Raw genomic sequence first — 25,901 nt, forward strand, 5'->3', positions numbered from 1 at the left:
GTGATGTCACTGTTGTGCCAAATGTAACGCACTTCTTGATGACCACCTTCACTGTGTCCCATGGTATATGAACTATGAAAATGTCAATAAAATCCTCCTAGAAGAGCCAAACTTTATATGGGGGAAACCAGAACCCCTGTAAATAATGGCAGCGGAGTGCCGACTACTATGTAACAGGAGGTTATATGTGATTGGCTGATTCTGAACACAACCACATCCACCCAATATAGGAGGGTGTGAACACTTAAGCAACCACATTATTTTAGCTTTATTTGTCCATTCTAAAAGATGTCAGTGTGTTGTCCATTGGAACCGTACAGATAACGGGTCACACTGGAGGGCGAAATAAATCTGAAATGATTCATCTTTGTCAGATTTTTTACCATGACCAAAGATGCCAAGAAAATCAAAATGATGTCCCCCCGTCCAAACCCCTTGCCATCAGTGGATATAAAAAGTCTACACACCCCTGTTAAAATGCCAGGTTTTTGTCAACTCTGTAAACATTAAAGACTATTTCTACTTCAGATTTTGTAGAGATAAGCCTACTTTGTCCTTGATGTGATTGGCCAAGGTCATCCATAGCTCTTCCTATAAGGATTTAACCAAGCTGGCTTTATAGTGTATGGTATATAATGTAGAACTGCAACCACAGAAAGCAGCAAGGGAAGAGCTTTCTTCTCCCATCTATGAGCTGGCAGCGAGCGTGACAACTTCCCGCCATGGTAAAAAATGATGTATTCTACAGCAGAAACCAACTTATAAATGATGCATTCAAATTAACATAATGATCTACCTTGGAGAAGTTGGTAGGAGTCTAGACAGACTTTTGAATATTTTAGAAAAAAATCACTTTTAATAAGCAGGAACCATCTGGTTGCTTAATTATATCACATTAGTGGTGGATTAAGCCCGGGTAGAGATGCTCTCTCAGCAAGCTTTAACTGTTTTCAAGCACAGGTCTGTGAGTTGTCACATGCGAAGAATTGGAAGATTAGACTCAATGTCAGGAACATTTCAACAACTGCAACCTGCCAAGTAATCATTCAAGATGGTGCCAGTCTTATAGCGAGAGCCCCCTGTGTGATCAGCGCTGTGCGAGGGGATGGACGCAAATGACTGAACCCGCCGCTATCTTCCATAAAGTGAAAAAGAGGGTTTTTTGGAATCTATTAACGACACAAGTTTTTTGTTTTTTTATCGTTACTCATCATGGAATCTTATTAACATGGATACATTTTTCATTATAATGTGCCAAAACACAAGTAGAAGAAACCGTACAAGCTGGCGAGCAACTCCTAACACGAGCAGATAACTTTCCCAGATTTCGCAGGAGACTCCAGAGTTTGGCGCTCACCCGCTCTCTCACGCTGCTCTCACAGATGTTCATTAGTAAGCCCGCAGGTGCCACTATGGATTAAATAGTGTAACATAAGCCTATTTACCATCCTGAACCACCAGGACTATTAGATGTTAAATCACCAGGGATAGATATTAACCTTTAGCAACTCCGTACGGAGGGTAGCATTAACCCCTTCAGCTCTATTTAGGTTGGTACAACATTGTCTATACATGTTGTGATACTATTTAGGCATTCTACACCGATCAGCCATAATATATAAATCGTTGACAGGTGAATAACATTGATTATTTCATTATAATGGCTTCTGTTAAAGGGATATTCCAAGACTTTTTCTAGCTTTTTCTATTGATAACCGGCAGGACATCAATAGATGATTGGTAGGGATCCACCGCTCGGACTATCGCCGATCAGCTGGCTTGCAGGGCTGCTGTCACTGTGAATTGTGCAGAAAGCACTGATCGTAGCCCAGTGGTCCAGGTTGGTACTGCAGCACTGCTCCAATGGAAGCTGCACCTGCAATACCAAACTGGGCAGTTGCACTACGGTCAGTGCTTTTTGCATTCCTGCGCTGATTGCAGTGACAGTGACCTCGGAATCAGCTGATTGATCGGGATCTGAATTGTGGGTCACCTGTTGTTCATCAATAGAAAAAAGATTTAAACAACCAGGGGTACCCCTTTAAATATACATCACTTGGTCCTGGGCTTTAATCCCGCCACAGGATTAAAGCCTCTGCTTCTGCAATCAAGCAGGAGCAGGTCGGGTTATCATCTTTTAGTCACAGCTGAAAACCCAGAGGAGGAGGGAGAATTGGTTTTTAACCACTTCTGCCGTCTACTTTCCCTAGTACAAAGCGCTCAATGAGCACTATGTACTAAGAAGTGAAAGTGGAAGTGTTTCTTCCACTGTGCGAGCCGGCAGTCACATGACCGCAGGGATCCCTTGTTACAGCAGAGCTGCAGGGTCCTAGCAGACCCTGATCAGCTCTGCCAGTGACTATTGTCACTACAGATGTTTTCCCTGTAGCTGGGGCTCCTATGGATGTCCCAGCTACAGTGGAAAAATGTTGAATAAAAAAAAGAAATCCATGTGAATGTCCCCCAGAGGTCTTATATGACGTCATGGGGGATATAGATGGTAAAAAAAAAGTTACACAGATAAGTAAGAAAAAAGTACAGAATAAAATAAAAAAATGTACATAAAAAAAGAAAATAATCCAAAGCTGACGCCAACCAAAACCGTTGCTTTATGTGTCCGGTAATCTGGAACCATACACATTATATATCAAAACGTCCAAAACTAAATGAAAAAACCATTCCTATACTTTATTTTAGCGTAAATACAATAATAAAAAAACAAAGTGTTTTTTAAAAGTCACTTCTTTTAGCTTTTTACCCTCACATAAGTCTAAAAACGGGGGGAAAAAAGTCAGTGAAAAAGATATTAAAAAGTAGCCCTAAATGTCCCGCAAAAAAAATGCTGCAAAAATAATTTAGGTAGCTGAAGGAAATAAAATAGGGCAGCAAAACCACCGCATGGGGAAAATCCCTAAAAAGTGTCTGGTCCTTAAGGTAGGATACAGCCTGGGGTGCTGGTGCAATATGTCGACACCAGAAGTGTAGACATACTGTACTAGTAGCTACCGTGTTTCCCCGAAAATAAGACAGTGTCTTATATTAATTTTTGTTCAAAAAGGTTTAACTTTTTTACGTGTATAGCTGCCTGGACACTATTTAAATTGACTTTTTAAATTAACTGTTAGCAGTGTTTAATTTTGGAGTAGGGCTTATATTTCAAGCATCCTCAAAAAGCCTGAAAAATCATTTTGCATCCTCAAAAACTCTGGAAAATCATGCTATGTCTTATTTTCAGGGAAACAGGGTATGGGTTGGGCTGCCTGAATTGGAGGTCATGCCCAAAAGCTGCCCATTGGCTGCTACTCACACACCTCTGCACAGCCACGCCCACCTCCAAGCTAGCTACGTTTTAGATGAACGCAGTGGATGACACCTGACAGGGGACGGGAGCGCGATCCATGCATCCACTCATGTGAGAGTGGTGGCCGAGGATGCACAGATATGAGTGAAGATAGGATGCAGGTAGCCACAGTAACGGCGGAACCGCGAAGGGAGATGTGAGGCCAGCGAGGACATTGACAGCCGGCCCGGGATCACAGATGGGAGGCCGACGGGTAGAGACAGAGCGTAGATGGGAGCGCCGTGGCTAGGACAGTAACAGCGGATCCGGGACCGGAGATGGTAGGCCGACGGGGAGCGTGACAGCAGAGGCAGGAGCCGACATGGGAGCCCACAGGGGAAAACACACCAGTACCATAGCTTGGGGTTAAGGGGCAGAATATTTTAGGCAGCAAGCTTTTGAAGTTGATGTGTCCGAAGCAGGAAAAATGAGTTAGCAAAAGGATCTGAGAAACCTTGTGGGGTGTTCTCCGTACGTAGTTATTAGTATCTGACAAACATAGTCCAAGGAAGGACAACCGATGAAGAAATGTTAGGGCTGTGAACCCCTAGGGCTCACTGATGTACAGAGGGAGGTAAGGCTAGCCCGTCTGCCTTCATCCCACAGAAGAACTGTTGCGTCCTTAGAACGTGCAACCTCAATAACATAAATCAAAGGCACAACTGTGCAAAAGGAAACAAAAACTAAAGGGGAATACTCTCCCTATTGTCCCCTAACCCGGGAGGGGACCCTGCCTGCTCAGCAGACCGACCGTGCTGATAAGTGCGAGCCTGCACTCGAACCTGGGCCATTGATCAGTCCCTAACTGGGAGCCCTAGCGTAAAACAAAAGGAGAACAAAACCAAACAAAACAGCAAAGAACTTAGCTTATCCAGCAGAGCTTCCACCACACTGTGTTGCTCCGTCACTGTCCAACATAGAACTGCAGTGAATCATTGACCAGCACTGGAGTAACAGTTAGCACTGCTTAAATAGGAGCAGAGCTACTTAGCACCAGGTGCTGACTGACATTAATCTTGCAACCTCCACACCTCTCAGCTCCAGGAGAGGTAGGAATGCTGCTAAACCCTGGACTGGCCTGAAAGCAAGGTGGGAACCTCAGAACGGCTGCAACAGTACCTGCCCTTCTAGGAGGGACCCCAGGACCCTTAAGATCAGGACGACCAGGGTTTGATCTGTGAAATTTTTTGACTCGACGGGAGTCCAAAATGTGACTTATTACCAACTGCTCCTCCCCATCCGCTAGCCCAGGAGCCGGGGGTGGAGGGTCATTCCCAGGATCGATGAATCTTTTGAGCAGAGATTTGTGGAAAACATTGTTAATTTTCATTGCCCTGGGAATTTCTAACCGGAAGGCCACCGCGTTAATCTTCTCAATTATTTTAAACGGACCGATAAATTGCGGGCCCAGTTTAGCGGATGGTTGTTTGAGTTTTATATTTCTGGTAGACAACCAAACCAAGTCCCCAACACGGAATTCCACCCCCTCTGGGCGGTGGCTGTTAGCAACTCGCTTTCTCCGCTGAACTGCTCGCCGTAACTCTCTCTGGACCTCGGCCATAATAGGCCCAGAAGAATCCGGCTGCCCCAGTGCCGGAGCCCTAGCAACACACTTCTTCAATTTCTGAACCCTCTCAGGATCCATCTTAAAACCCTCTTGGGTATAAGCTTTGAGCGTCAGTCTCTCAGAAGGGGGTATGTGGCTCCTGGGGAACTCGTAGTCAGGGAGAAGTTTAATAGCACAATCTCCCTGTCTGTGCGGTGGTAATTTGTCTGCCCCCGCTGCAGGAAGCCCCTCAGAGAGGTCGGCGATGACTTCCGGCAGCTCTTCTGTCTGAGTAGAAGCTATATCAACAGAAACACAACCGGACAGACAACCAGGGCTCCATTCAACAATGTCCCCCTTCTCCCAGTCTACTACTGGGTTGTGTAGACGTAGCCAAGGCAGCCCCAAGACTACTTGCGAAGGGAGGGATTCTATGACATATAATGTTATAATCTCCCTGTGGAACAGCTCAATTTTTAAACGGACGTTAGGCACACAAAACCTCAGACTTCTCTGCGATAGTGGAGCAGCATCAATGGCGGATACGGGAATGAGAAACTCCAGAGCCTTCATCTCTAAGCCTAAACGTCTGACCGTCTCCCGATGTATTAAATTAATACTAGCTCTACAAACCAGAAGGACTTTTATGGGGCTGTCCACACTATCAGACAGGATCTCAGCAGGAAGCACCAGTCTGGAGGGTGATATCCAGGCAATTTGATGGCCTAGAGGGGCCTCCTCAGTAATCTACCGGTCATCAAGTCCTGGCTGGCAATTATGACAGGGACAACACTGAGCCATGCGACCAATGCGGTTACAGCAAAAGCAACGACTTTTACACTGTACTTTGTTCCCCTAACTCGGGAGGGGACCCTGCCTACTCGGCAGACCGACCGTGCTGATAAGTGCGAGCCTGCACTCGAACCTGGGCCACTGACCAGTCCCTAACTGGGAGCCCTAGCGCAAAACAAAAGGAGAACAAAACCAAACAAAACAGCAAAGAACTTAGCTTATCCAGCAGAGCTTCCACCACACTGTGTTGCTCCATCGCTGTCCACAATAGAACTGCAGTGAATCATTGACCAGCACTGGAGTAACAGTTAGCACTGCTTAAATAGAAGCAGAGCTACTTAGCACCAGGTGCTGACTAACATTAATCTTGCAACCTCCACACCTCTCAGCTCCAGGAGAGGTAGGAATGCTGCTAAACCCTGGACTGGCCTGAAAGCAAGGTGGGAACCTCAGAACGGCTGCAACAAGAACATTGCTGAAAAGGTTACTGCTGGCTATGATATAGAGGTGTATCGCAGGGTGCTAACAGACCTGGGTCCTGGCATTCATGTGGATGGTACTTTCACAGTACCACCTACTTAAAGTGACTCTTCACTTCCAGACAAAATTCTGCCCCGGGATTGTATGGGGATGAAGAATAAGTTGTTCTCTGTTGTGTCTCTGATCCACTATTTCTGGATCCCAATTTCAGCTGTCCAAGATGGCCAATGCAATTTTCAGACTACCTGATCCCCACAGCGCATTGGTAGTGCTCATGTGATCAGCACCGGCCAGTCAGAGAGCAGCACACAGTGTGCATCAGGTAGTTAGAAAAGTTCTTCAGCCACTGAAAATACGGTCTGGAACCAGTGGAGCAGAGGGGGGCAAAGAAAAAACCACTGCCAGTCATATACCCCTTACCCCCTCTGGACCATGAACAGAATTTTGTCCTAAAACCAGAGGGTTGCTTTAAAGATTTTTGACCTTCCAGATGGGGTGCGCTCCTTCATGACAGGAGTGTTCCAACATGGCAGTTCCTTCTTTCAGCCGGATAATGCACTCAGAAATAGTTTGGGGAACACAACAAAGTTGTCGGTGATGACTCGGCTTCCAAACTCCCCAGATCTCGATCCAGTTATCTGTAGGATGTGTTTCTGCATCGGATTATCTGCATATTTTCAGCGCAAAAAGTCTTCTGTGGATGGAAAATCTGCACTAAATCTGCTGCTTCTGTTGCAGATTAACTGCAGTTCTTGGCCTCTCCACTGGGGGGATCAGATGAGTGGGTATGAGCCTGCTAAATCCGCAAAGAATAGGACCCATTCATTCTCACTTTCACTTTTGTTTGTGCAAAAACAAAGGGCCATGCTCTATTTCGGTGCGTGTTTGTGCACCAAAGGCGCCATAGGAGTCTATGAGGGTGCACACATGTGCACCCGATCCCTGCACAATTGCGCAATTTTGCAGGGGAATCAAAAATACTGGGGACTAATGAGGCTGCACAGCCTTCTAAATCACGACATGTGTGACCCGCGCCGATGTAAATGGTCCCCGGTAGCGCCGAAAGTACAGAAAAATTGTGGTGATACACACGTAATAGCATGGCCTTCGCAGCACAAAAATTCAAAATATTGCCTGCGTTTTTGTGCTTACATTCGTCTGAATCCCCCCTTAAAGTCTATTGCCCAATTTCAGCAGTGTACCTGGTGCTATAATTGACCTGCGGCTAAACCAAAATCTGCCCCGCAGGTCAATTTCTGCACGGATTTTGGGCGGATTTTTTTTTGCAGTGTATGTGAATGAGATTTTAAAAATCCCATTCACTTTGCTGCTCCTGCAAATGCTGCGGATTGTGGAAAGTTCACATTAAAATCCACTGCTAATGCACTTAACCTCACAGTCATCAAATAAGTTCACACATAGCAGATTCTGGTGCTGATCCGCAGCTGATTTCACCCTATTAACGGCAGGGGTGAAGCCTGCTGCGGATTTGCGTCAAAATCAATGTCAAACCCACACCAATGCCTCTGATTTTATCACGTTTTTTGATGCAGATTTGCTACTGTGGATAATCCACTCCGGGACGTACTAGAGCTGCAGAAATACCCAATTAAAAAAAAACAAGAAAGTGTCAATTAGGCAAAAACACATGGGTGCATGCGCTAACAAGCTCGCTGCTATGGAGCATATTAGCGCATGAACTGGGTTTTTTGGGGGGGGGGGGCTGTTCAAACTTTGCACTATTGCGTGCAAGTTTGAAAAAAAAAATAAGCAGGAAATAGGTCCTGTCTTATCTTTCTCGCATGTAGGGTAGACATGGTACGAAAAAGAGGGGGCAAGTCCGAACTTTTCTTGCACACAGTATTAAGACGCAGGAATCGTGAAACCATTGAAATCACTAGAATAGCGCGCAACAAGTTACGTAATGGCCACTAGATGGTGCTAGTGTTGCATCTCATTTGGACTTCTATGAGCTTCTATTGAAAAGGGACAGTAGAGAACTCCAGTAATATACTTCATAGGATATATAAGGGGATTGTCACACCATGAAACAGGGGCAGCATCACAGCTGCTCTAAGACTCAAGTATTGCTGTTTGAAAAGCAGTTAAGGCCCATGACTAGGTCCCGTGAATCATATTAACATGCGTGTGCGGGAGTGTAAATCTGACAACTGTTCATGGGCATATTATTGCCTGGTGCAAATCACTGCAAAAACTGCAGCAGAAAGGTAATAATTCAGTCTGTAGAGAATCTCCATTTTCGTTCTTGCAGAAGCCGCGAACAATAACCTGAAGATCCTGAACAGCAGAAACCCACAAGCTTTTAAATGAAGTTTATTTTACGGTCTGAAGCCGCAAGAAATTAACATGGATTTTTATTGTGATTTTAATGCATTATTAATTTGCACCGCCGGCATATTTAAAAAAGTGAATTCTAATGAAACAGCATGATAATTTATGATTTACTGTGTGCTATTATGTGTTGGTGGTAAATATAATAGAGAGCGTTTGCTGCAGTTTAAAAAAAAACTGTGCAGTCTAAAAATGCTAGTTCTCATTCGCTATAATGTGGCCGATGTATCAATATTTACTGGTCAAAACAAATTAAAATTTATGGCATCTGCACAGAATAACAAACTTGAGGCCAAAAAGTCACTCGAAGTCGAAACCCCCACACTCTTCCCAAGGTGATCACCATAAATAGACAGACTTTCCAATCTGTACTTAAAGCCTCCTACAGACGGCTGGGTCGGATTCCGCTGCAAGAATTCTTGCAGCGAGATGCGAGCCATGACCACCGCGGCTCACCTGCTCCCCGCTCTGCCGTGTGCCAGCTGACGTCTAGCTGGCACATGCACAGAGCAGAGCCGATGCATCAACCATGATATTTCTGTACGGGCCTCTGGGAGTCCCGCACAGAAATAGGACATGCTGCGATTTGTTTATCGCGCGAGTTTTCACACGGTCAAATCGCGGCTGTCTGCATAGGATTGTATTATCTAATGCAATCCTATAGCAGCGTGCATGGGCGGAAATTCTGTGGGAAATCCCACCATGGAATTTCCACCTGTGTGTATTTGGCCTAAAGCTTGCCTGTCGTTTCAGCTGACTAATAAGCTGCTGTGTGTACATTAAAGATAACACTGTTGCTGACCATCATATGACTTGTATCCTGTAGTTATTAGCAGTTTTCCCTTCTGCAGACTGCACCTCTAATTTTCCCTTTTTCCTGAGCTGGTGGGTAGAGATTAGCTGCTATGATATCTCCTATACACTGCACACAGAGAAGAGGAGATCCTGCTCCCCTATCATTATCCTTTATAGGCAGCAGCATGGAAGACATTGTAGAGAAGTACATATAGTATAGCTGTGATTCCAGTAGCTGCGAAACAGCAAAACACTATTAGCTACAGCTACACATCTATCTGTGTGCGTCTCTCTGCTTCTCTATCACTCAACTCAGCCTTCCTCGTCCTCTCTCGATAGTCTTCTATCAGCAGCATGTAATCTGATTTGTCAGTCAATTGTTAGTCCAAGAACAATTTTAGCATTTTCAAAGTGACCAGGAAGTTTCAGGAAAAAATCATTTTCCGGGACAGGAGAGGGAGGAGGGTATATTATGTGTAGCTGTTCTTCTATGCTGTCAGCAGTTCTGGAACCTGTTTTTGGTCATCTTAGATTGCTGCAGCAATTTTTTAACTACCTAATGTGCGCCGCTTTCTGATTGGCCATTACTGATCACATGAACAGATCTGCCAATCAGAGAACAGGTATGGTACTTTGGTAGTTTAACACTACCATTGAACTGTGGGGATTAAAATGGTACCTGGAACTGACAAATCAGAGGGGCAGCAGAGAAGAACAAATGCAGGTGATATATCCCCCTCCGGTGATGAGACAGACCTTTCTCCTGAAACTGGAGGGCCACTTAAAGAGTTAGTAAACAGTTTAGGAGGGAGGAGCCAAGGAACCTCAAAAGTGGAAAGAGAAGAACTTTCCTCTGATAAGATACAAAGTTTCATACATTCACGTGTTCTGCTGATTCATGCAAAGTTTGGTGACAGATTAGTGAACATTTTACTGCCTGGTTTAGGAAACCAATTTTCAGAATATCTTATAATAGGCAGGGGTACCTCTGTTCAGGCCCTTATCTACTGGACCATCTCTCAATCAGGAGGACCCCACAAACCTGGACGTTATACAGGTTTGTGGGGTCCTCCTTTATAATGAACACTGTGTAATGCTTCATTTCCCCTGAGTTTCCATACAGAGTACAGCTGATTGCTGAGGCAGCTTATTGTTGGAGGACCTTTCTAACAAAAGAAAACTGTCCAAAGCAGACAGTTGTAGCAAGTGTGTAAAAAATAAATAAAAATAGTGGAAAAAATTGTTGAAAAACCTTTTTGCCCACTTTCCTTTTGTTAAAAAAAAAATTTTAAAATAAAAATGCACATGCTTGGCTATTTATCCTCTATTGCAAAAACTGTATTAAAAGAAATTGTAAAAGAAAAAAAACGGAGCAAAAGTGTTTATTTTGTTCACTTTACTTTCCGAAAAAATGCAGTTAAAGTGATCAAAAAAAGCATTTGAGCCCCTAAGTGGTGCCAAAAAACCCCCAAAACATTCATCATGCAAAAACAAGCCCTCACAGAGCTCCGTTGATGGGGAAAAAATGCAGCGATACAAAGAAAAATAATTTCCAAAAAAGTAGAAAAGTCGAAAAAACTAAAAAATGTAATCTTGGTATTGTCATAATCGAAACCAACCCACAGAAAAAATATATCGTGCCATTTATGCTGCACTATGAACACTGTACTAAAAAAAAAGGCAAAAGCGATGGCAGAATTGAGGTGTTTTTTCCCCCCTGCCCTCTAAAAACATTTCATAAAAGTTTTACAGTACATTATACATACCCATCAAATGGTACCAATAAAAACTCCAGCTCATTATGCAAAAACCAAATCTCCTACGGCCATGCCAACGGAAAAAAAAAGTTATGGCTTTTAAAAAGTGGATATTAAAATCTCCAAACAAAAAAAAATTGCTGCGTCCTTATGGCCAAAATAAGCTATGTCCTTAAGGGGTTAAATTTAAAGGTACAGTGTTTCAATGTAGCAAAGTATAAAGGATTCTGCTTAGAACTTCAAGCTGCATATGAGTTGCATCGCACCCATCTTGCTTAAGAAGCCCCAGGAGGAGACGGTCTCTGCTTGATAGATGAATGGCTCACCTTCATTCTCAAGGACGTTCATTCTTCTTGTGGTCAGAGATGTATTGGGAAAGGGCTGATCAGGAAAATGTGATATTAAAAAGAGCTGATGTGATGAAATATAATGTCAGCGGGTCTTATGGAAGCTCCTGCCTCACTTTCCTCTGGTTTCTCTCTTCTTCCTGTTTCTCAGCTCGATCATTACTCTCCAGCAACGTTCAGCCTTCCTCTTTCTTCGGAGACTCAGTTTAATGGACCCAAGGCCCTATTCCTGGGAAGAGTGTTGGGTAAGTGACGTGTTCACAATCATGAAATACGGGCTCTGCGGGATGGTGTCACATTCACTAGGACTCTGCTTTATAGATCACATTGAGAGCATCAGCAAGAAGTAATTACGGAGGTAAATACTGCGGAGGGCTCGAGCTCCCCAATGGCAGACACATCTATCGCCTAGCACCTCCGACAGTCTTCAATATATCTCTTCATCAAGAGAGGGCATTTAGATCGCTGATCAGCTAGGGGAGCGTCATGGTTATTATTGAGCATATGAGCTGGTTATTTTATGTATAGCTCTAACCCGGAGAAGAGTCTTGGCTGAGCGCTAGTGCAAACTGGCTTAGCCTAGCAGTTCTGAACCCGATGGGCATCACAATTCAATAGCATCAAAGCTGTGACCAGGAATGTAGCTATAGGGGGTGCAGACCATAAATGCTAAGGGGCCCTTGCAGAGAGGGGACCCAAGCTGTGATTGCACCATGCCCTTTGCTACTGGATAGCAAGACCATATGCAAGACCTTCCTCTAAAGAGAAACTGCATTGCAGAATTTGCCCAGGGGTAACTTTAATACACGGGTGAGTTTCAATTGCAGAGTCTGTGACCACTGTCCATGTGGCAGATCCGCGGTATAACACGTGCACCGAAAGGCATGCATTTATGCTTTTTCATCCTCACTCACAGATAGGAATTGCGTATTCCAGGAGCAGAAGAAAGATCATAGCATGCTGCATATTAGAGCAGATTCCACGCGGACAGCCCCCATTAAAGTCAATGGATGCAAGTGTTGTGTCGCCCATATGCAAATAACATTGTGCATGAGCAGAGGAAACACTTGCAACTTCAACTGGGAATCCGACCCATTCATGTGAGTCCGGCCTAATGGGCATAGAATAAGAAGCAAACTGCTGTCCTGGGTGGCAAAACTGGACGCTACAATGAGGGGGGCAATTAAAATATTTGTCATGGGGCCTCAACTCTTCTATGGAACAAATAATTCAAGGACTACCTGGGGTCACACCAGACTGTTAAACTAAGAGATAAACAAAGTTGCCACAGGGCAACCAAAATCCTGTTGGTTATGACCCCCAATTATAAGACTCTCACAGCTCCTATAGATTAAAGTATTCATGGATCGTAGATCAGGCCATAATGGTATAGAAATGGGGAGGTCCCCAAGCTGACTCCTATGAGGCTAGACTATGGAGGGATGGAGCGCCGCCACAATCCTACACATGGGCAGCAGTAAAGGCCTGAGCTAAACTGTAGCTACTAGCCCTCGACATGTTTCGCCTAACTAAGCGTCATTAAGGGAAAGAACGGGGCTATAACTGTATGCACGCCACTGGGTGCAGATGTAGCAGTTGCCCCAAGCTCTGAGGGGGCTGAGAGGTTCTTCTCTCACATGGCTGGGGGCCCTGTTACAGATTTTCATTGGAACCTCAAGTTACATCTCAGGTTGTGATAATCAGCAATATATAATCAAATTATTATAGGTAATAGCTGTGAGATACTGTAGCTCTGCCAAATTCTGCTTTCTGTTGGTCAGTGACACCTCCAGTATCTGCTGCTTGTAGGTTAGTGTTATATGTCACTTCCAAATATCTAGTGGTCATTGATCGCATATTCAGTGATGGGCAATCAATGGTGCATTCAACTGCCTGGACCCTGCTGGTCAAGTTGTCTGACGGTCCCTGCTGGTCCTGTTGTCTGACGGTCCCTGCTGGTCCAGTTGTCTGACGGTCCCTGCTGGTCCAGTTGTCTGACGGTCCCTGCTGGTCCAGTTGTCTGACGGTCCCTGCTGGTCCAGTTGTCTGACGGTCCCTGCTGGTCCAGTTGTCTGACGGTCCCTGCTGGTCCAGTTGTCTGACGGTCCCTGCTGGTCCAGTTGTCTGACTGACCCTGCTGGTCCAGTTGTCTGACTGACCCTGCTGGTCCAGTTGTCTGATAGTCCAGTTGTCTGACGGTCCCTGCTGGTCCAGTTGTCTGACGGTCCCTGCTTGTCCAGTTGTCTGACTGACCCTGCTGGTCCAGTTGTCTGACGGTCCCTGCTGGTCCAGTTGTCTGATAGTCCAGTTGTCTGACGGTCCCTGCTGGTCCAGTTGTCTGACGGTCCCTGCTGGTCCAGTTGTCTGACGGTCCCTGCTGGTCCAGTTGTCTGACGGTCCCTGCTGGTCCAGTTGTCTGATAGTCCAGTTGTCTGACGGTCCCTGCTGGTCCAGTTGTCTGACGGTCCCTGCTGGTCCAGTTGTCTGACGGTCCCTGCTGGTCCAGTTGTCTGACTGACCCTGCTGGTCCAGTTGTCTGACGGTCCCTGCTGGTCCAGTTGTCTGATAGTCCAGTTGTCTGACGGTCCCTGCTGGTCCAGTTGTCTGACGGTCCCTGCTGGTCCAGTTGTCTGACGGTCCCTGCTGGTCCAGTTGTCTGACTGACCCTGCTGGTCCAGTTGTCTGACGGTCCCTGCTGGTCCAGTTGTCTGACGGTCCCTGCTGGTCCAGTTGTCTGACGGTCCCTGCTGGTCCAGTTGTCTGACGGTCCCTGCTGGTCCAGTTGTCTGACGGTCCCTGCTGGTCCAGTTGTCTGACTGACCCTGCTGGTCCAGTTGTCTGACGGTCCCTGCTGGTCCAGTTGTCTGATATTCCAGTTGTCTGACGGTCCCTGCTGGTCCAGTTGTCTGACGGTCCCTGCTGGTCCAGTTGTCTGACGGTCCCTGCTGGTCCAGTTGTCTGACGGTCCCTGCTGGTCCAGTTGTCTGATAGTCCAGTTGTCTGACGGTCCCTGCTGGTCCAGTTGTCTGACGGTCCCTGCTGGTCCAGTTGTCTGATAGTCCAGTTGTCTGACGGTCCCTGCTGGTCCAGTTGTCTGACGGTCCCTGCTGGTCCAGTTGTCTGACTGACCCTGCTGGTCCAGTTGTCTGACTGACCCTGCTGGTCCAGTTGTCTGACTGACCCTGCTGGTCCAGTTGTCTGACGGTCCCTGCTGGTCCAGTTGTCTGACTGACCCTGCTGGTCCAGTTGTCTGACGGTCCCTGCTGGTCCAGTTGTCTGATATTCCAGTTGTCTGACGGTCCCTGCTGGTCCAGTTGTCTGACGGTCCCTGCTGGTCCAGTTGTCTGACGGTCCCTGCTGGTCCAGTTGTCTGACGGTCCCTGCTGGTCCAGTTGTCTGACGGTCCCTGCTGGTCCAGTTGTCTGACGGTCCCTGCTGGTCCAGTTGTCTGACGGTCCCTGCTGGTCCAGTTGTCTGACGGTCCCTGCTGGTCCAGTTGTCTGACTGACCCTGCTGGTCCAGTTGTCTGACTGACCCTGCTGGTCCAGTTGTCTGATAGTCCAGTTGTCTGACGGTCCCTGCTGGTCCAGTTGTCTGACGGTCCCTGCTTGTCCAGTTGTCTGACTGACCCTGCTGGTCCAGTTGTCTGACTGACCCTGCTGGTCCAGTTGTCTGACGGTCCCTGCTGGTCCAGTTGTCTGATAGTCCAGTTGTCTGACGGTCCCTGCTGGTCCAGTTGTCTGACGGTCCCTGCTGGTCCAGTTGTCTGACGGTCCCTGCTGGTCCAGTTGTCTGACGGTCCCTGCTGGTCCAGTTGTCTGACGGTCCCTGCTGGTCCAGTTGTCTGACGGTCCCTGCTGGTCCAGTTGTCTGACTGACCCTGCTGGTCCAGTTGTCTGACTGACCCTGCTGGTCCAGTTGTCTGATAGTCCAGTTGTCTGACGGTCCCTGCTGGTCCAGTTGTCTGACGGTCCCTGCTTGTCCAGTTGTCTGACTGACCCTGCTGGTCCAGTTGTCTGACTGACCCTGCTGGTCCAGTTGTCTGACGGTCCCTGCTGGTCCAGTTGTCTGATAGTCCAGTTGTCTGACGGTCCCTGCTGGTCCAGTTGTCTGACGGTCCCTGCTGGTCCAGTTGTCTGACGGTCCCTGCTGGTCCAGTTGTCTGACGGTCCCTGCTGGTCCAGTTGTCTGACGGTCCCTGCTGGTCCAGTTGTCTGACGGTCCCTGCTGGTCCAGTTGTCTGACGGTCCCTGCTGGTCCAGTTGTCTGACGGTCCCTGCTGGTCCAGTTGTCTGACTGACCCTGCTGGTCCAGTTGTCTGACGGTCCCTGCTGGTCCAGTTGTCTGACGGTCCCTGCTGGTCCAGTTGTCTGACGGTCCCTGCTGGTCCAGTTGTCTGACGGTCCCTGCTGGTCCAGTTGTCTGACGGTCCCTGCTGGTCCAGTTGTCTGACGGTCCCTGCTGGTCCAGTTGTCTGACGGTCCCTGCTGGTCCAGTTGTCTGACGGTCCCTGCTGGTCCAGTTGTCTGACGGTCCCTGCTGGTCCAGTTGTCTGACGGTCCCTGCTGGTCCAGTTGTCTGACTGACCCTGCTGGTCCAGTTGTCTGACGGTCCCTGCTGGTCCAGTTGTCTGATATTCCAGTTGTCTGACGGTCCCTGCTGGTCCAGTTGTCTGACGGTCCCTGCTGGTCCAGTTGTCTGACGGTCCCTGCTGGTCCAGTTGTCTGACGGTCCCTGCTGGTCCAGTTGTCTGATAGTCCAGTTGTCTGACGGTCCCTGCTGGTCCAGTTGTCTGACGGTCCCTGCTGGTCCAGTTGTCTGATGGTCCAGTTGTCTGACGGTCCCTGCTGGTCCAGTTGTCTGACGGTCCCTGCTGGTCCAGTTGTCTGACGGTCCCTGCTGGTCCAGTTGTCTGACGGTCCCTGCTGGTCCAGTTGTCTGACGGTCCCTGCTGGTCCAGTTGTCTGATATTCCAGTTGTCTGACGGTCCCTGCTGGTCCAGTTGTCTGACGGTCCCTGCTGGTCCAGTTGTCTGACTGACCCTGCTGGTCCAGTTGTCTGACGGTCCCTGCTGGTCCAGTTGTCTGACGGTCCCTGCTGGTCCAGTTGTCTGACGGTCCCTGCTGGTCCAGTTGTCTGACGGTCCCTGCTGGTCCAGTTGTCTGACGGTCCCTGCTGGTCCAGTTGTCTGACGGTCCCTGCTGGTCCAGTTGTCTGACTGACCCTGCTGGTCCAGTTGTCTGACGGTCCCTGCTGGTCCAGTTGTCTGATATTCCAGTTGTCTGACGGTCCCTGCTGGTCCAGTTGTCTGACGGTCCCTGCTGGTCCAGTTGTCTGACGGTCCCTGCTGGTCCAGTTGTCTGACGGTCCCTGCTGGTCCAGTTGTCTGACGGTCCCTGCTGGTCCAGTTGTCTGATAGTCCAGTTGTCTGACGGTCCCTGCTGGTCCAGTTGTCTGACGGTCCCTGCTGGTCCAGTTGTCTGATAGTCCAGTTGTCTGACGGTCCCTGCTGGTCCAGTTGTCTGACGGTCCCTGCTGGTCCAGTTGTCTGACGGTCCCTGCTGGTCCAGTTGTCTGACTGACCCTGCTGGTCCAGTTGTCTGACTGACCCTGCTGGTCCAGTTGTCTGACGGTCCCTGCTGGTCCAGTTGTCTGATAGTCCAGTTGTCTGACGGTCCCTGCTGGTCCAGTTGTCTGACGGTCCCTGCTGGTCCAGTTGTCTGACGGTCCCTGCTGGTCCAGTTGTCTGACAGTCCCTGCTGGTCCAGTTGTCTGACGGTCCCTGCTGGTCCAGTTGTCTGACGGTCCCTGCTGGTCCAGTTGTCTGACGGTCCCTGCTGGTCCAGTTGTCTGACGGTCCCTGCTGGTCCAGTTGTCTAACGGTCCCTGCTGGTCCAGTTGTCTGACTGACCCTGCTGGTCCAGTTGTCTGACTGACCCTGCTGGTCCAGTTGTCTGACGGTCCCTGCTGGTCCAGTTGTCTGACGGTCCCTGCTGGTCCAGTTGTCTGACGGTCCCTGCTGGTCCAGTTGTCTGACGGTCCCTGCTGGTCCAGTTGTCTGACGGTCCCTGCTGGTCCAGTTGTCTGATATTCCAGTTGTCTGACGGTCCCTGCTGGTCCAGTTGTCTGACGGTCCCTGCTGGTCCAGTTGTCTGACGGTCCCTGCTGGTCCAGTTGTCTGACGGTCCCTGCTGGTCCAGTTGTCTGATAGTCCAGTTGTCTGACGGTCCCTGCTGGTCCAGTTGTCTGACGGTCCCTGCTGGTCCAGTTGTCTGATAGTCCAGTTGTCTGACGGTCCCTGCTGGTCCAGTTGTCTGACGGTCCCTGCTGGTCCAGTTGTCTGACTGACCCTGCTGGTCCAGTTGTCTGACTGACCCTGCTGGTCCAGTTGTCTGACTGACCCTGCTGGTCCAGTTGTCTGACGGTCCCTGCTGGTCCAGTTGTCTGACTGACCCTGCTGGTCCAGTTGTCTGACGGTCCCTGCTGGTCCAGTTGTCTGATATTCCAGTTGTCTGACGGTCCCTGCTGGTCCAGTTGTCTGACGGTCCCTGCTGGTCCAGTTGTCTGACGGTCCCTGCTGGTCCAGTTGTCTGACGGTCCCTGCTGGTCCAGTTGTCTGACGGTCCCTGCTGGTCCAGTTGTCTGACGGTCCCTGCTGGTCCAGTTGTCTGACGGTCCCTGCTGGTCCAGTTGTCTGACGGTCCCTGCTGGTCCAGTTGTCTGACGGACCCTGCTGGTCCAGTTGTCTGACTGACCCTGCTGGTCCAGTTGTCTGATAGTCCAGTTGTCTGACGGTCCCTGCTGGTCCAGTTGTCTGACGGTCCCTGCTTGTCCAGTTGTCTGACTGACCCTGCTGGTCCAGTTGTCTGACTGACCCTGCTGGTCCAGTTGTCTGACGGTCCCTGCTGGTCCAGTTGTCTGATAGTCCAGTTGTCTGACGGTCCCTGCTGGTCCAGTTGTCTGACGGTCCCTGCTGGTCCAGTTGTCTGACGGTCCCTGCTGGTCCAGTTGTCTGACGGTCCCTGCTGGTCCAGTTGTCTGACGGTCCCTGCTGGTCCAGTTGTCTGACGGTCCCTGCTGGTCCAGTTGTCTGACGGTCCCTGCTGGTCCAGTTGTCTGACTGACCCTGCTGGTCCAGTTGTCTGACGGTCCCTGCTGGTCCAGTTGTCTGACGGTCCCTGCTGGTCCAGTTGTCTGACGGTCCCTGCTGGTCCAGTTCTCTGACGGTCCCTGCTGGTCCAGTTGTCTGACGGTCCCTGCTGGTCCAGTTGTCTGACGGTCCCTGCTGGTCCAGTTGTCTGACGGTCCCTGCTGGTCCAGTTGTCTGACTGACCCTGCTGGTCCAGTTGTCTGACGGTCCCTGCTGGTCCAGTTGTCTGATATTCCAGTTGTCTGACGGTCCCTGCTGGTCCAGTTGTCTGACGGTCCCTGCTGGTCCAGTTGTCTGACGGTCCCTGCTGGTCCAGTTGTCTGACGGTCCCTGCTGGTCCAGTTGTCTGATAGTCCAGTTGTCTGACGGTCCCTGCTGGTCCAGTTGTCTGACGGTCCCTGCTGGTCCAGTTGTCTGATGGTCCAGTTGTCTGACGGTCCCTGCTGGTCCAGTTGTCTGACGGTCCCTGCTGGTCCAGTTGTCTGACGGTCCCTGCTGGTCCAGTTGTCTGACGGTCCCTGCTGGTCCAGTTGTCTGACGGTCCCTGCTGGTCCAGTTGTCTGATATTCCAGTTGTCTGACGGTCCCTGCTGGTCCAGTTGTCTGACGGTCCCTGCTGGTCCAGTTGTCTGACTGACCCTGCTGGTCCAGTTGTCTGACGGTCCCTGCTGGTCCAGTTGTCTGACGGTCCCTGCTGGTCCAGTTGTCTGACGGTCCCTGCTGGTCCAGTTGTCTGACGGTCCCTGCTGGTCCAGTTGTCTGACGGTCCCTGCTGGTCCAGTTGTCTGACGGTCCCTGCTGGTCCAGTTGTCTGACGGTCCCTGCTGGTCCAGTTGTCTGACTGACCCTGCTGGTCCAGTTGTCTGACGGTCCCTGCTGGTCCAGTTGTCTGATATTCCAGTTGTCTGACGGTCCCTGCTGGTCCAGTTGTCTGACGGTCCCTGCTGGTCCAGTTGTCTGACGGTCCCTGCTGGTCCAGTTGTCTGACGGTCCCTGCTGGTCCAGTTGTCTGATAGTCCAGTTGTCTGACGGTCCCTGCTGGTCCAGTTGTCTGACGGTCCCTGCTGGTCCAGTTGTCTGATAGTCCAGTTGTCTGACGGTCCCTGCTGGTCCAGTTGTCTGACGGTCCCTGCTGGTCCAGTTGTCTGACGGTCCCTGCTGGTCCAGTTGTCTGACTGACCCTGCTGGTCCAGTTGTCTGACTGACCCTGCTGGTCCAGTTGTCTGACGGTCCCTGCTGGTCCAGTTGTCTGATAGTCCAGTTGTCTGACGGTCCCTGCTGGTCCAGTTGTCTGACGGTCCCTGCTGGTCCAGTTGTCTGACGGTCCCTGCTGGTCCAGTTGTCTGACGGTCCCTGCTGGTCCAGTTGTCTGACGGTCCCTGCTGGTCCAGTTGTCTGACGGTCCCTGCTGGTCCAGTTGTCTGACTGACCCTGCTGGTCCAGTTGTCTGACGGTCCCTGCTGGTCCAGTTGTCTGACGGTCCCTGCTGGTCCAGTTGTCTGACGGTCCCTGCTGGTCCAGTTGTCTGACGGTCCCTGCTGGTCCAGTTGTCTGACGGTCCCTGCTGGTCCAGTTGTCTGACGGTCCCTGCTGGTCCAGTTGTCTGACTGACCCTGCTGGTCCAGTTGTCTGACTGACCCTGCTGGTCCAGTTGTCTGACGGTCCCTGCTGGTCCAGTTGTCTGACGGTCCCTGCTGGTCCAGTTGTCTGACGGTGCCTGCTGGTCCAGTTGTCTGACGGTCCCTGCTGGTCCAGTTGTCTGACGGTCCCTGCTGGTCCAGTTGTCTGATATTCCAGTTGTCTGACGGTCCCTGCTGGTCCAGTTGTCTGACGGTCCCTGCTGGTCCAGTTGTCTGACAGTCCCTGCTGGTCCAGTTGTCTGACGGTCCCTGCTGGTCCAGTTGTCTGATAGTCCAGTTGTCTGACAGTCCCTGCTGGTCCAGTTGTCTGACGGTCCCTGCTGGTCCAGTTGTCTGACTGACCCTGCTGGTCCAGTTGTCTGACTGACCCTGCTGGTCCAGTTGTCTGACGGTCCCTGCTGGTCCAGTTGTCTGACTGACCCTGCTGGTCCAGTTGTCTGACGGTCCCTGCTGGTCCAGTTGTCTGATATTCCAGTTGTCTGACGGTCCCTGCTGGTCCAGTTGTCTGACGGTCCCTGCTGGTCCAGTTGTCTGACGGTCCCTGCTGGTCCAGTTGTCTGACGGTCCCTGCTGGTCCAGTTGTCTGATAGTCCAGTTGTCTGACGGTCCCTGCTGGTCCAGTTGTCTGACGGTCCCTGCTGGTCCAGTTGTCTGATAGTCCAGTTGTCTGACGGTCCCTGCTGGTCCAGTTGTCTGACGGTCCCTGCTGGTCCAGTTGTCTGACTGACCCTGCTGGTCCAGTTGTCTGACTGACCCTGCTGGTCCAGTTGTCTGACTGACCCTGCTGGTCCAGTTGTCTGACGGTCCCTGCTGGTCCAGTTGTCTGACTGACCCTGCTGGTCCAGTTGTCTGACGGTCCCTGCTGGTCCAGTTGTCTGATATTCCAGTTGTCTGACGGTCCCTGCTGGTCCAGTTGTCTGACGGTCCCTGCTGGTCCAGTTGTCTGACGGTCCCTGCTGGTCCAGTTGTCTGACGGTCCCTGCTGGTCCAGTTGTCTGACGGTCCCTGCTGGTCCAGTTGTCTGACTGACCCTGCTGGTCCAGTTGTCTGACTGACCCTGCTGGTCCAGTTGTCTGACTGACCCTGCTGGTCCAGTTGTCTGATAGTCCAGTTGTCTGACGGTCCCTGCTGGTCCAGTTGTCTGACGGTCCCTGCTTGTCCAGTTGTCTGACTGACCCTGCTGGTCCAGTTGTCTGACTGACCCTGCTGGTCCAGTTGTCTGACGGTCCCTGCTGGTCCAGTTGTCTGATAGTCCAGTTGTCTGACGGTCCCTGCTGGTCCAGTTGTCTGACGGTCCCTACTGGTCCAGTTGTCTGACGGTCCCTGCTGGTCCAGTTGTCTGACGGTCCCTGCTGGTCCAGTTGTCTGACGGTCCCTGCTGGTCCAGTTGTCTGACGGTCCCTGCTGGTCCAGTTGTCTGACGGTCCCTGCTGGTCCAGTTGTCTGACGGTCCCTGCTGGTCCAGTTGTCTGACGGTCCCTGCTGGTCCAGTTGTCTGACGGTCCCTGCTGGTCCAGTTGTCTGACGGTCCCTGCTGGTCCAGTTGTCTGACGGTCCCTGCTGGTCCAGTTGTCTGACTGACCCTGCTGGTCCAGTTGTCTGACTGACCCTGCTGGTCCAGTTGTCTGATAGTCCAGTTGTCTGACGGTCCCTGCTGGTCCAGTTGTCTGACGGTCCCTGCTTGTCCAGTTGTCTGACTGACCCTGCTGGTCCAGTTGTCTGACTGACCCTGCTGGTCCAGTTGTCTGACTGACCCTGCTGGTCCAGTTGTCTGACGGTCCCTGCTGGTCCAGTTGTCTGATAGTCCAGTTGTCTGACGGTCCCTGCTGGTCCAGTTGTCTGACGGTCCCTGCTGGTCCAGTTGTCTGACGGTCCCTGCTGGTCCAGTTGTCTGACGGTCCCTGCTGGTCCAGTTGTCTGACGGTCCCTGCTGGTCCAGTTGTCTGACGGTCCCAGCTGGTCCAGTTGTCTGACGGTCCCTGCTGGTCCAGTTGTCTGACGGTCCCTGCTGGTCCAGTTGTCTGACGGTCCCTGCTGGTCCAGTTGTCTGACGGTCCCTGCTGGTCCAGTTGTCTGACGGTCCCTGCTGGTCCAGTTGTCTGACGGTCTCTGCTGGTCCAGTTGTCTGACGGTCCCTGCTGGTCCAGTTGTCTGACGGTCCCTTCTGGTCCAGTTGTCTGACGGTCCCTGCTGGTCCAGTTGTCTGACGGTCCCTGCTGGTCCAGTTGTCTGACGGTCCCTGCTGGTCCAGTTGTCTGACGGTCCCTGCTGGTCCAGTTGTCTGATATTCCAGTTGTCTGACGGTCCCTGCTGGTCCAGTTGTCTGACGGTCCCTGCTGGTCCAGTTGTCTGACGGTCCCTGCTGGTCCAGTTGTCTGACGGTCCCTGCTGGTCCAGTTGTCTGACGGTCCCTGCTGGTCCAGTTGTCTGACGGTCCCTGCTGGTCCAGTTGTCTGACGGTCCCTGCTGGTCCAGTTGTCTGACGGTCCCTGCTGGTCCAGTTGTCTGACGGTCCCTGCTGGTCCAGTTGTCTGACTGACCCTGCTGGTCCAGTTGTCTGACGGTCCCTGCTGGTCCAGTTGTCTGATATTCCAGTTGTCTGACGGTCCCTGCTGGTCCAGTTGTCTGACGGTCCCTGCTGGTCCAGTTGTCTGACGGTCCCTGCTGGTCCAGTTGTCTGACGGTCCCTGCTGGTCCAGTTGTCTGACGGTCCCTGCTGGTCCAGTTGTCTGACGGTCCCTGCTGGTCCAGTTGTCTGACGGTCCCTGCTGGTCCAGTTGTCTGATAGTCCAGTTGTCTGACGGTCCCTGCTGGTCCAGTTGTCTGACTGACCCTGCTGGTCCAGTTGTCTGACTGACCCTGCTGGTCCAGTTGTCTGACGGTCCCTGCTGGTCCAGAAGTCTGACTGACCCTGCTGGTCCAGTTGTCTGACGGTCCCTGCTGGTCCAGTTGTCTGATATTCCAGTTGTCTGACGGTCCCTGCTGGTCCAGTTGTCTGACGGTCCCTGCTGGTCCAGTTGTCTGACGGTCCCTGCTGGTCCAGTTGTCTGACGGTCCCTGCTGGTCCAGTTGTCTGACTGACCCTGCTGGTCCAGTTGTCTGACGGTCCCTGCTGGTCCAGTTGTCTGACTGACCCTGCTGGTCCAGTTGTCTGACTGACCCTGCTGGTCCAGTTGTCTGACTGACCCTGCTGGTCCAGTTGTCTGACTGACCCTGCTGGTCCAGTTGTCTGACTGACCCTGCTGGTCCAGTTGTCTGATAGTCCAGTTGTCTGACGGTCCCTGCTGGTCCAGTTGTCTGACGGTCCCTGCTGGTCCAGTTGTCTGACGGTCCCTGCTTGTCCAGTTGTCTGACGGTCCCTGCTGGTCCAGTTGTCTGACTGACCCTGCTGGTCCAGTTGTCTGACGGTCCCTGCTGGTCCAGTTGTCTGATAGTCCAGTTGTCTGACGGTCCCTGCTGCTCCAGTTGTCTGACGGTCCCTGCTGGTCCTGTTGTCTGACGGTCCCTGCTGGTCCAGTTGTCTGACGGTCCCTGCTGGTCCAGTTGTCTGACGGTCCCTGCTGGTCCAGTTGTCTGACGGTCCCTGCTGGTCCAGTTGTCTGACGGTCCCTGCTGGTCAAGTTGTCTGACGGTCCCTGCTGGTCAAGTTGTCTGACGGTCCCCGCTGGGCCGGTTGTCTGACGGTCCCCGCTGGGCCGGTTGTCTGACGGTCCCCGCTGGGCCGGTTGTCTGACGGTCCCCGCTGGGCCGGTTGTCTGACGGTCCCCGCTGGGCCGGTTGTCTGACGGTCCCCTCTGGGCCGGTTGTCTGACGGACCCTGCTGGGCCGGTTGTCTGACGGACCCTGCTGGGCCGGTTGTCTGACGGACCCTGCGCCTGACACAACACTGAATATGCAGGATACTTGTATATTCACTGCATATCTACGCATGAAGCCAAGAGAAATCTATGAGACCAGGTCTTGCAGTTTTTTTTTTGTTCACATGAAAAACACAGTGAATACGCGTGCAAAAAAGACCCCAAAAAACTCTAGAAGGTCCAAATAGGGATGTATCAGTGCGTGAAAATGCTGCATATTTCATGGACTGAAGCTGCATACGTCTGTGTGAATGAGCCCTAAATATAGCTACTCCTTACACGTCTATGGGGGTCTCTGCACTATGATGGTTTCTCCCCTTCCACCTCTTTAACACCAAGCTTCCTACCCTGGAGGGTGGCTAGGGTGCCCAGGTAGGGGGTCAGAGCTGAGCCACCACCTGTGAGCAGCTGGACAGAGCGGTGTAGAGGTGCATCGGCACTGAGAATCCAAGATGGCACCCGCCGCAAGCGCTGGCAGCGGTTACATAGAGTGAAGTAGAGGGACAAATGCGGCCTGCAGGCCTTGACTTTGACACAATTCTGCTACAGTCAAGATTTAACAGATATAAAAATGGAATGTATATTAAACATAAAACAGCATTCACAATCACAAATGCATAACCTGGCAAGGATTAAGAGAAGATATGTAGTACCAGTTATAACCAGCAGAGGGCAGTGCTGCTCCATATTTCCAGTTGACGGTGAAAATTTAATTTAGTAATTATTCCGTAATGCCCAAAAGCAGATGTCCTCAATAATCCGACACCTCTGCAATGCCACGCAAAGCCCGAGCTATGACAAGAAGCTACATATTATGTGACCCGGGCAGACTGCGGATACTCTGGATACAATAGCGAGGCATCTTGGGAAGTATATAAAGAAACTCTACAGCCCGCAGCCACAGAATACTCGGCCCTGTAGGACACGGTCGTTACACCTAATGCATAGAAATAAACACTACGGATTCGCGAGCCTGCCTTGGACATCTTGCGAGGTCTTTTCTCTACAAGTGCCGCACTGCAAGGATTCCCCGCTTCCTACTTCTACTGTAGGTGGCCCGCAGTGTCGGACTGGTGTGCCGAGGGCCCCCAGTAAGACTGATGCTGAGGGCCACCCTTCAGAAGTAGTGTAATGTATTGTACAAGCGATTGAACAATCACATCTTTAAGGGCTTATTCACACGGACGGATTTGCGCTAAATTTGCGTGCGTAATACGCAGTGAATAGAAGCCATTGATTTCAGTGGGTTAGTTCACATGTATATATTATTTAACACACATTTCGGTCGTGTGAAAAAATACACAACATGCTCTATTTTGTGCGCATTTGCGCAGCGCAAGTGTCCATTAAAATCAATGGGCTCATGTAAATGTGCCCGACATACACAGGAAACCCGCATATTCAGCGGCGCATATACGCACAAAATCACGGTGGTTTTTGTGCCTATATAGTTGTGTGCGCAAATTCACTGCACATTTGCGCACACAAATAAACACCCAGGTGGGTATAAGTGCATTTGGGCCACGTAAACATGCGGCATGTTTGCGCAGCAGAAATGCGCTTACGCGCGTGTGAATCCGGTTTAAGTCCCCTTGTGGGACTATTATGTGTATAATAGAAAAAAAATAGTGTCAGGGCACATGGTCAATGGTGTCAGGGCACATGGTCAATGGTGTCAGGGCACATGGTCAATGGTGTCAGGGCACATGGTCAATGATGTCAGGGCACATGCTCAATGATGTCAGGGTACATGGTCAATGATGTCAGGGTACATGGTCAATGATGTCAGGGCACATGGTTAATGATGTCAGGGCACATGGTTAATGATGTCAGGGTACATGGTCAA

The 25,901-nt window shown here is 50.8% G+C and overlaps 1 protein-coding gene across 1 annotated transcript in view; it reads left to right on the forward strand.

The window, feature by feature from the left end:
• CNTNAP2 (contactin associated protein 2) overlaps positions 1-25,901 on the forward strand; it is a 1,903,897-nt gene that overhangs the window by 1,812,431 nt on the left and 65,565 nt on the right. Inside the window, exon 21 of the mRNA XM_066585040.1 lies at positions 11,561-11,654. Within this exon, the coding sequence (XP_066441137.1) occupies positions 11,561-11,654 (94 nt within the window). The remainder of the gene's footprint in view (positions 1-11,560; positions 11,655-25,901) is intronic.

Source organism: Eleutherodactylus coqui, chromosome 12 (assembly GCF_035609145.1).
Source record: "Eleutherodactylus coqui strain aEleCoq1 chromosome 12, aEleCoq1.hap1, whole genome shotgun sequence".
Taxonomy (NCBI): Eukaryota; Metazoa; Chordata; class Amphibia; order Anura; family Eleutherodactylidae; genus Eleutherodactylus; species Eleutherodactylus coqui.